Source organism: Erpetoichthys calabaricus, chromosome 4, assembly GCF_900747795.2.
Source record: "Erpetoichthys calabaricus chromosome 4, fErpCal1.3, whole genome shotgun sequence".
NCBI lineage: Eukaryota > Metazoa > Chordata > Cladistia > Polypteriformes > Polypteridae > Erpetoichthys > Erpetoichthys calabaricus.
In genome coordinates this window covers 30,321,131-30,333,369 of record NC_041397.2, presented here as the reverse complement: position 1 = coordinate 30,333,369, position 12,239 = coordinate 30,321,131, and the positions used below count along the sequence as shown (strand labels likewise).

Here is a 12,239-nt window from a genome sequence, read left to right as displayed (position 1 = left end):
ATGCTGATCAAATATGCTCTGCACAAGTTGTTTGTACACATTTATAGCACAACAATTAGTGCTACAGGATACATTTGAGAAGCACACTATTTGATTTTTAAACTTTGTCTGTAGAAAATTTTTGTTCTGTGGAATCCTGTGTAATTAGGAATGATTTACCTGACATTAACCATAATCAAGAAGACATTAGTGTACGTCAACCACATAATTACCAATGGTAAAAATTCAATGTCTTTTAATTATGTTTTCTCCATAGTAAAAATTATAAAAAATAATGATAATGTCTCATCTCTCTGGCTACTTCATCTATGCATCAGTTTTTGAACCTGCTTACATTTACTGTTACATTAACTGTCTGTTAACATAGTCAATTAAATTGATTCTTATACAACAGAAACCCTGGGCATTTCTTGTTTTTTTTTTTTTTTCAAATACTGTATATATTTATTCTTTAATTGTCTTCAGAAACATTAATTTCAATCCAAAGTCTATATCCAGAGCTTTTACTAACAACATTGGTTACAAAGACGGTACCTACTCTGGACTATGCACTGGTCTTGAAATAATAGAACAGCATACTTAAATATTACTTGTTTATATTTATGCTAATGTATTTACAAATTGTTGAAGCATGCAAATACAATATAACATATTTTTCCTGTGGTAAATAAAAAATGTTATGTTTTAGAGTCATCAAAATGCTCAAACTTCTGCCAAATATAGTTTATCAAATACATTAGCAGATCAATCAGTTTTAAAGAATGACATCCATCTAGTGAATGTAGTCAAAATAATTTAAACAAAACTTTAAAATTTAACCTCATTGGATCAGTAAATGTAAAAAGTGCAAAGCAATTCAAACAATGAATTACATCATTTGAGCTCATTATTAATTTTGAAAACTGATTACAGTATATGATGAACGTCTTTACATGACTTCCTAATGATTAATTGATTTAAACCATGTGTCGCCATTGGCAGTCTAAAATTTCTGACGTTTCCACTATTGTCCAATGGACTGTACTAACATTTATCATTTATCCAAACTACAAAAGATATGATTAATATGAAAATGAATTGGAGAGTTGGCAGCCACTTCTCTTTAGGAGAGAAAAAGTTTGGAAGAAGCCCTAAACCCCAGTGCTCCAGGTAAACAAGAGGCTGCAGTGGGGTGAAGTCGGAGGGGGAAGAGGAAGGAATGCTTTTAAACACTTGTCAAACTCTTGGGCACTTGGAAAAATGTTGGAGGGCCACAGAGGCTGCAGACTTCTGTTCCAACCACTTTCATAGCATCATCTACTGCTGCTAATTAAACCAATATCTTTTAATTTTAAATTACTTGCATTTTAAGTTTCAGAAACCTTGCTTCCATTAGCCAAATAATAATGAGATGCAAAGAGAATCAATAGATGACCAGCAAGCTTGACACCATTTACATCTTTGGATCCCTTATACAGTATTTGTTTCAATAAAATATTTGAAAAAAATAAAACAGTGATCTGAGAAAATACTGTATTTGTTCTGATTTGTCCTGGGTCACAAAACATGTGACATTACTTTCAGAAAAGCCAAGAGTTTTGTAAATGAGTCCACTAGCAAGTCATGTAATTACTAACTGTGAAAAATGGTTTCTTATTAAGACATTTCCTGCAGCAACAATGGAAGTCTCCCAGAAATACATCTTAATACCCCTAAGTTAGATGGTGTCACCTGTAGGCTTACTTTGCATCTCATTAAGTTTTCCTTAACAAGTAGCAAATTAATAAAATATTTAAAGGAGTCTGTAAGTAAATTAAAATTAAAGAAAAATAAGTCTATTACAATAGCAGCAGCAATTGGTTACTAATTAAGTAAATGACTGGAATGAAAACCTGCAGCCAGAGTGCCCCTCCAGGACCAGAACTTGACACTCTGGCATGAAACATGAAGGTATAAAGAGTTGAGTTCAGCTACCAAATTTGGTATTCACTGTAGAAGGGAATATTAAATTTACAAACCTCTATTAAATGTAACACATGACCTTACAGATTGAATGATGTGTGACTTGTGTACCATATAACTGTATGTAGAATATTACACATATTAATTTTATTCAGGTACATGTCTTAATATGCTATTACACTATACCAGTAAATTTATACGAGATTTACAAGCACATTTATCTATGAAAACTTATATTTCTGTAAATATACCTATGTCAAGCAAAAGAAGAACAATTGCCCAAATGCAATCAAATTTTGTAATTAACCCTTTCAGTATAAACAGTCAGGTTTCTTCTCAAGGACAGTCTAATTTGGAGGTTCCTATATATTCGCCTAAATGCCTACATTCAAAATATTCCAACTTGACAAGTCCTTATTGATCTACTGAAGACAAATTAAAATGATAGCTAAATGAATTAAAGACAACTGAATTATAAAACAGTAACACTGGTGTAAAAGCAATGGTCTACTTTATCACTTGACAATGTATGAATTGTAAAGCAAATCAAATTAAACTATTTTAAAAATAATTATTTAAGAAGTGTACTATGGGACAAAATGTCAATATTTTGAAAAACGTGCACAAAAATGGAAAAAAAATGACAAATCAATTAATAAGGAACAGTTTGAAAGCAGCAAACTGAAAATGGATAAAAAGAATGACAAAGGGATTTTTATCTCATTTCACGCAGAAAGGCAAAATGAAAAAAAAAAAATGATGCGGTTTAAAGAAAGTGCAATACATGCAGATGAAGAGAATAATAGAACTGATTTAATGAGCAAAATAATTTCAAGGATCAGTTGCTCATCCTTTTTTTTCCCTTGAATTCAGTGTACTGCTTTTAACAATATATGAATATTCCTCAAAGAGTATTTGCAAAGCAACATCATTAATTAAAAGCTTGGCATGCAACATGGAAACCAAGAAAGAAGCATGAGGAGAAGTAAAAACCTTATTGAAAAAGATTTGTGGCATTAGGCAGAAATGAAGCAACCAAACCCTGAAGTGATTTAGTATGTGTGAAAAGAGCCAAGAAAGAGGTTTAATGGAATTGTTACTCTAGTTTAAACAGTATATTCTATTGCTTATGTTTTGATCATTTGCTTTTGCTGTAAAAGTAGTATAAACATTACTTCAATGTACAGTACTTATACTTTTACCTGAAAATGTCCAGAGAAGATTAAGATAAGACGGCTATTCAGAAATGAAACAGAACATTCTATGTTTCCAGACGTTCTGACTTAAACGTCAACTTCAGTTTAGCTTCAAAGTTATTGTCACGTCTACAGAGTACACTGTTGTATGTCTGACCAATATGTAACAAATCATGATCCAAAAAGATCACCATCAGTCAATTATATTCAAATACACATTTATCGTGTGCATAATTTTTCTTTTATTGGTACCCTGTTCAGGGTATAAGTATGGACTGTTGTTTTATCTTCTACTTCAAAAGAGTTCAACCAAAACACAAGTGGAAATAATAAATAATAAAAATTACTGTGTATGTTAAAATACATAAATTAAAACTGAAATGCATTTATCCTACACCAATATATATTTCTAGAAAAATCTATGCGAATTTATGCATTGTGATAGAGCAGAAATTCCCATACCTCTTTGTAAAACTACTCCGATTTTGGGGGGAAATGCAATTTTGAAGTCTCTTCATGGCTTTCCAATTCATGGAATTCATGTCAGCACTCTGATTGGGCTCATCAAGTATGTCTACGTTCTTTATTTTAAACTCATGTTGTTTGTTCTGGCAGTGTGCTTTGCATCACTGTCATTTTGAAACAGAGACATTTCTGTTTAATTTTATGGCAGTGGGGGGAAAGAATATTTTCACTAATGTTCTCAGTCATTATCCATTCACCTTTTCTTTAATCTTCACAAGATGGTTAGTTTCAGTACTTCCAAAATGAATGTGCAGTGGGAATGAAATAACCTTGCTAATGTGGTATACAGTATTTGATTACCTCAACATTCTGGGCAAAAAATACCATTTTATTTTTATCACTAGACTGCTCATTATTCTACTATACTTCTGGAGTTCAATCTTGTTTCCACTCCTGTACAGAGGACTGAACTGCACTCCAATGAATGTTCAATGATTTGAAATACTTTTGTACACTTTCTAGCTTTTCTATGCAAATACATTCCTTCCTTAAAGTATTTTTGCTTTAATTTTCAAATTTTCTTTCAAAATTCTTGACCATATTGTGGGAATAGACAAAGGGAAGGGGCACTTATCTCCCAGGTTAATTCAAAGCCAGTAACTCCCTATATAGGCAATGCCGCACACTGTTTATCTTGACAAACCTTAGCATGCAGTTACAAACAAGATAAAGTTGTTTAAATTGACTAGTTTCCATTTTTCACTTTGAGACAATCGTTGAATGCTTTTGACATTTTCCATTTGATTTGGCATTACATTCAAATGATTTGTAGTCCACATTTCAAATTCACAATGTACTTCCATACTTTTCAAAGGCACTGTGTAAAGAGAAGGATGGCAAGGCACGATAGATAGATAGATAGATAGATAGATAGATAGATAGATAGATAGATAGATAGATAGATAGATAGATAGATAGATAGATAGATAGATAGATAGATAGATAGATAGATAGATAGATAGATAGATAGATAGATAGATAGATAGATAGATAGATAGATAGATAGATAGATAGATAGATAGATAGATAGATAGATAGATAGATAGATAGATAGATAGATAGATAGATAGATAGATAGATAGATAGATAGATAGATAGATAGATAGATAGATAGATAGATAGATAGATAGATAGATAGATAGATAGATAGATAGATAGATAGATAGTGCTCTTGCCTCCCAGATCAAGTGCCCTGGTTTAGATCCAGCAACTACTCATTGTCTGTATGGAGCATGCACATTTTTCCTGTGTCTATATAGGTTTTTTCCAGGTATTCTGGTTTTCTTCCTAAAGAGGTGAATGTTACATTAATTGGAGATTCCAAATTGGCCTTGTGTGAATTTGGGTATGTGCATAAGAGGGCTCTGCAATGGTCTTGCTCCCTCTCCTCGGTTTGTTCCTGCCTTTTGCTGTTATCTTCAGCACTGGGCACGATTACTGTTACTACAAACTGAATGAATGTGGTTTATGAATGTTATGTTACCCACTTTGAAAAGAAAAAGAGGTCACAACAAGCTTTAGTGTTATAGTAGTATGCCAATAAAGTCTTGACTATGCCTCATACAGACAACTGAGTGAGACGGATCAAGACCATGATGTACATGATAATGGCTAGCATATTAAAGTTTCACATTGTTGGAAATGATTGTTGATATAAGGCCTTTGTACACATCTGGAAAGCTATGGTAGGCTTAGATATACAACACTACTGGAGAACTGGGAGACCAGCAGTCTATACATACTGTATAAATACAGTATGCTGCATTTACATATAGAAGACTATACGTGCTATATATGTTAACTGATTTTACCATCTCATATACTGGGCTCTCTAAGTATTGATGTGTTAATGATTTGCCAAGGTGAAACTCCTGTCATTGTGTCAAATGATCACATCAAATATTGACTGACATTGTTGCCCATCATATGCTTATGATGGGTTATGATAAACATCATATGGTTAGAGTCCTTTTTTCTTCATAGGAATTAAAAACTACAAAATTAACAAACATATTCTTTAAGATGAAGCAGATAACAGTGCTATTGGATTATATTCCTAGAACGGCACACCACCAAAGCATTTACTGCTACTGGGGCAGATTTTACCATTTGGTAGTACTTTACGCAGATCCACAGCTCCTTACATATGATCTTCCATCAAAGACAACAAACAAAAACAAAAGATATTTAAACAGAAGCTTTCCAACTGCTTATCCTGCCACAGCATAAAACTCATATGATTTTTTCCAGAAATGAGAATTTGGTTAGGAAAAAAGAATATAATTTTTCCATTCATATGCAGTGTGCTGCTATTTTTACATGTTCCATGCAAGTCTACTCCATCAGCATTATACACAAGGCATTATCTAATGCTGCTGGTTCACTATAGGGTACATACACCCTCATTGCCCAATTTAAAGTCATTAGTTCATCCATCAGATAGGTCTTCAGGATGTGGAAACACAAAGAACACTGCACCACAGTATAATAACACTTAGCTATATGGATTACATATCTCATAAAAAACTATATTATGTTATATTTGTCAGTTCTACTGTTTTTACAAACAATTAATAATTTGTGTTGGGTGTATAGTAAGGCTACCTATGAACAACTTTATTCTCCGTTTGCTCTGAGTCTGAAAAATCTGAAAGCAAAGTTTTGAAAGTGTGGCACAGAAACTGATTCTGGAGCATATTAACAGCTTGCTTGAACCTGATTTTATCTCATAAGAGGTCTGCTAGGAAGTTTGCTAGGGCCATGCCAGGTCTTGTCATAGACTACCCTGTTAAAAAGGCCCTTCACAGGTGGATAGACTGCTGCCAAAATGTCAAGATATCTTGTGACACTACCATGCATAAAAGCTCCAGAAGCTAGCACATCTAAAAGACATATTCAAAAGCCTTTTACTGTAGATCATTTGTCTTGCCCATTTTCCATCTGAATTGCGCATGCGTGTGCACACACACACACACAAATACACAATTTATTACTGCTTTAAAAAGCACTGTTAGCACATGTGATACTGTTATTGACTTAGGAATGGCCTTTGAACCTAATTAAATGTTTCCTTCGTCTAGTCTTTAGTCACAGGACAGACTGGTGTCTCCTTCAAAGCCTGTGACTTTTACTTGTTTCTCCCACACAAGTTTTTCTTTCTCTCTCATGGTGCAACATGAGATTCATCAGGCACAAAGAATGAACAGTTACTGTGAACCCATAATGCTAGATCAAATGAAAGTGTTCACCTAAATTTTCAGAAAAAAAAAAAAAATTAAAATGTGTTTAATTTATTTAGCTGCTTACTTTAAAAAGACACTTTTCATGGTAATATAGAATAAGGAAGTGTAGGACAATATCATATTGCACAGTGTGCTCATTCATCTAATAATGTGTTATGTGTTAATCCTAATTGAACCAACAATAGCACTGCAGTGTGGGCGCTTTCTGAGGATTAATTAAAATGGATTTGAGTGTGGCTCTTGCAATTATCTTATCCAAAGTAGACAAGGCTTTTAGGATTCTAAAAAATACACAAATTTGGGTGCTAACTTTATTTTCAGGTCACAGTATATCACTGTGAGCTCTTGTTTACTCCCTGTATAAAAACTGAAAAGGCATTGCAAGTTAAAGTGAATGTCAAACTCAGTGAAGATACTGATGCAGTGGAAGACAAAAACTTCAAAATGCAGATTAAAGGGTGTGTTTGCTCATAATTTTAGAGATGCAGGAAAGGAAAGGAAGCCGAAATAAAATGAAGGAATGAAATAAACTAAAAAGAAAGAAAAACAGAAAACTCACTGTTGATTTTTTTTCTGAGTGACTGTATTATAATATTAGTATTGGACTTTCAGGCAATGCTTTTTTTTTTTTTTTTTTTAGATATTATTATTATTACAGGTCTGCTGGTTAGTACAGTCCATATGCAAAAATAAGTGGTGTTAGGATGATTAGTTTTGAGCAAATTGACAAACATTTGTTAAACAAACCATTAACATTTTTTTTATTTTGTTTACAATGAGTCTCCTACGGAATCCAAGTCATCTGAAGACAGGGGAAGGAACAGGTCCTGTAAGATGAAATGGAGTAGAATCTTGTATCACTTAAAACAAAACAAGCAAATCAGAGCACAGAGACTGAACCACCACACACTATGTGCTATGCCAAACTCAGACCTGCACTCTTCTATCTATCACTGCCTCAACGCTCCAGCAGGTAAGATGAGCCAAGCTACACATTTTACACTCTTTACTTCATGTGAAGCTGCAGCTTTTCAAAGATAGCACACTTAAAAGTACCATTCAGAATATGTGCAATGATTATTTTTTTTTAATTACATATTTTAAGAGACTGGTGTTCTTTTTACCGCTCCTGTAACCCTGTAATTACATTAACACTATACCAATATAAAACGTTATTTATGTGACCTTGTTAACTGCAACTTTAACAGACCCATTAACACACTCACTTAATCCAGTTCAGGCACGGTTTTCTACACTTTTACAAATTGTCACAGTTTCTGTTTCAGCTACATGACTTGATAGTGTGTTTTCATATGCCCAGCAATGCCTATGAAGTTTATGATGTGGGAAAAGAAAAAAAAAGTCGGTCACAGACAATGAGCAGGTAAGAATCCAAAATCATAAATTTATACAATGCTTTACTGCACTAAGCATTGTGTAAAACATAGGTTGTGACATTCAATGTAGTCCATTAAGCCCATTTGAAGATGTGTGTTTTTTAAAATTTCAGCATGAATGTTAACAAATAAACTTCATTGAATAGATCTGTATATGGTTATTATGATTTAGAATATATGTCACAAAACTAGGACTACTAAGTGGTCAGTGTTATTGGCAAAAGAGACTTTTAATGTTGATTCATTGTGCTTTTATTTGTGTCCTATTCCCACTCTGTTGTAAATCCTCTTTAATAAAATCCCTGTGTGCGTCCAGGTGTCCGTGTGTGCGTGTCTTCTGGTGAAGTGCGCATGCGTGGGGCACGGTGCGATGCGCGATATTACTGTCAGAGAAAATTAGAGGCGTTTTACGGAAATACAAACCAGTATTACTGCGAGAGGAAATTAAAGGTACACAATACAGTGACGCATATTACAGCCACATACAAGCTAGTATCACTGTCAGAGAAAATTAAAGGTATATTACGGACGTTCAAGACAGTATTACTGTCACAGAAAATTAAAGACACACAATACACGACGGCAGCCCACGAAGAACGGTCAGCTCAACAAGTAAACATCAACAAAAGAAAGGCTGAAAGACAAAGAAAAATACGACCAACAAACAGAATGAGGTCAAAGTCCCTTGCCATTTAATATAGACTGTTCCTACTAATGTTTATGCACTACTGTTCTAGCGCCCGTTATTGTAACGGGCTAAATGACTAGTAAAATAATAATGCTTTAAATAAATAGTTATTTTTGACACATCAATGTGTTATTTTGTTTTACATTGTGGCAATGTGCTTTACAGAGTAGATAGGTTTACAATAAACTTCACTGCCAAAATATTTACAATGTCAAATGTAATTAAGAGAAGTGGCAAGGTGTTGTACATTCAGTGTCCCATGTTTAAATCCAGAACCCATTCATTGGCTGTGTGGAGTCTGCATGCTCTCTCCCAGTCTGTACGTGTTTTTCTTCTTGTACTCCAGTTTCTTCCCACATCCTAAAGACATGAGTTTGTAAGTTTATTGATGTTTCCAAATTGGTTTTTTAGCATAAGTGGGCCTTGCAATGGACTGATATCCTGAACGAGGTGTTTTCTTAAGCCATAGCTCCAATGACCTTGTATTGCATTCAGCCGGTTCAGCAATAATATCTTAATAATTATGACATCTGCTCAGCCATTCAACTGCAGCTAATGCCTCCAACTGCAATTTGCATTGTAACCATCTAGAAGTATTTTGATTTTGTATGGCTCCAAAAACTTTGAATGTGTCAGTCGAGGCAACTACTTACTGATTTAAATTGCTGACCAATTTCAATTCCCTTTTATTAAACACAGAACCCTGCAGATGCACCGATTCAACCAATGCAAAACAGCGAAGCTTGTAAAGCGTCTTCAGCTATTACTGACAAGAAGGCAGTCCAATTACGTGTATACCGCCAGCAGCTTTTAAATCTAATTGGCTAGTAGCCTGCTGGGCCTTGAGTTGCTGTTTTATCTTTGATGTAGAGCATAGCAGATGTGTCATTAAACAAACTTTACTTTATGAAGTTGACCTCTCCAGTGAACATTGCTTTTTACAGGGCTTAAATGCTTATTATAGCACACTTTGAAGGTAAAAATCAAACTAAATGGTTAGTTTTGCTTTGCAGAATCAGCATTTAAAATCCATGGCCTGCCTGTCTGAGAGACAAACAACTGAGAATACAAATAAAAAAGTTTATAAAATATAACACAATGTTCTATCTGGGAGAAAACAGCATCATACTATCCAGTTAATTATTATGAGTTATTTAAATTTTTTACTGAAAAAAGATTGTACAAATTCTTATTTTAAATGAAACTTAGCACGAGGGTTGGTGCTGCTGTTTGTATCTTCTCCTTGTGTTACATTTTCCTCCAGGTACTTTTATTTTCCGCACCTATATCAAAGACATGTGTTGTGCTAAAGAAATGGTGTTGCTAAATCAGCCTTGTACAAGGATGTGTGAATGTGTGTGTGTTCAGAAACACACTTGAATGGTCTAAAGTTGGTACCTGCTTTGTGCCCTGGCTGCCAGGATAAAGCTTGAACCCTGTGGCCCTCAAACGGATTACACACATTTGATGGTTGGATGGACGGTGGTTTTAAATCAGCTTTATATATCGCTTATTTGCTCTAGTATTGGACTGGTGCACCATCTGGGGTGTGTTCTTGTGCTATCAGAATCTGGTTCTACTTACTTAAAAACTGTAAGGATAGATGAGGTGACCCCAAGCTGGATTACACAGTTTTGAAAATGGATGGATATTTTTAAAAAGAGAGTTTCTTTCAGGATGACATTGCTGAGTAGTGTTACAGCCTCACTGCACCACAACCCTAGGTGCGATTACCATCTATATGAAGTCTACATGCTCTCTCCATGGAATTCTATCTAGTTACCCCAGTTTTCCTTATTTGATCTAGTATGAGTGAAGGCATTCTGCTATGGCTATATAAATGTAATGAATTATTATTATTATTATTATGGACTAGTGCTTTGTGCAGGGTTAATTCCTGCTTAGTGTCTCATGCTGCCTAGACAGTCTCCAGTCCCCCATGACTAAATTCAAACGTTCAGAATTTGATGGACGCTTTTAGTAATGACAGGAAAAGCAATCTCACATTATGCTCAAATTTGTAAATCATTTCAATGGCACCTCGGACATAAAATGTGAAACTATATTCCAAGGTATTTAAATATAAAAATCAGAGATGGCACCCTGTCCTGTGTTGTTCCTGCCTTGCACCCTACGATTGCTGGATTCCCAGTCCTGGATGAGTTGGATGGAAAGATGTATGCATATGTTCACAATACCTCATCCATGTGTACTTATATGCACATTTTTACATAAAGCACTGTGAGAATACCCGCTGAAAATATGAGTGTCAACATACTGAATGTGCACGTATGGATGTTTGATCTTTATTTTCAAAATACTGACAGAGCAGGATGATCATTTTACAAATAATAATGAAAACTGTTCATTGTAATCATTCATTCAACAAAAAAATGTGAAATACAATTGTCTGCTATGGACAAAATAAGTACACCCCTGCATTGTGTTGCATTTGTTTCTTGCAAAGGTTGGTTAGAATAGATATTGACAAGCTTTCATAAGCGGACTAGCCTGTTCTTGTCAAAATTATTTCCATGTCATGCTTTGTACACATTTATTGTAATTGTCTTTCAGTTTCCTATATCAACATGGAGAAATCTGTGCCCACTCCTTTTTAGGGAACTCCTTTAACTGAGTGATGGTTGAGGGCTTTCTTGCATGGCTTGAAGTTCCTCCAAACCATTTCTATGGGGTTAAGATCTAGGCATCATTTCTTGTTTTGAGACATTCATTTGTGTATTTGCTGGAGTGTTTTGGGTTATTGTCTTTTTGCAAGTTCCTTAAATTTGTTGTGTACCCTAATTTTCACATATTGCATGGTATTTTTGTGTTCGGCTGCTGCAGTTTTGTTTTTCCACTTACTGTAAATGATGCAATATTTACGTATAACGAAGTATAATGAACCATACTTCTAAGTGGAACATGTGCCTTATGAGAATAAGTCAAACTAAAATCAAATATAATAAAAAATAATTCAAGAAGAGGAATGTATTCATTTATAGACATTGGGGACATAATTTAAGGTTTTCCAATAATTAATTTTTTTAAAGCCTTCATCTGAATATTCTTTATAAAGGCTCAAGTACAAAATCACTGGGAATTAAACAATAATTACACCTTTATCCCTATCATGTATTTGCTCACTGCATGTATTTCTGTATGCATGTATATCTTGCATGTATTTTTAACTCACTGTCAAAATAGCAAAGTGTAAACCTACACATTTTATACCTAAGACCCACTTGTCTCA

General features: G+C 34.3%; 1 protein-coding gene across 6 annotated transcripts in view; it reads right to left on the bottom strand.

Moving 5' to 3' along the window:
• dclk1a (doublecortin-like kinase 1a) overlaps nucleotides 1–12,239 on the bottom strand; it is a 433,299-nt gene that overhangs the window by 53,674 nt on the left and 367,386 nt on the right. The window contains exon 7 of one of the 6 annotated variants that reach the window (XM_051926745.1): nucleotides 7,538–7,731. The exons of the other annotated variants lie outside the window; for them this stretch is intronic. Coding sequence (XP_051782705.1) covers nucleotides 7,675–7,731 — 57 coding nt within the window. The 3' untranslated portion in view covers nucleotides 7,538–7,674. Of the gene's footprint in view, nucleotides 1–7,537; nucleotides 7,732–12,239 lie in introns of those variants that run through there. 6 annotated transcript variants of the gene reach the window in all.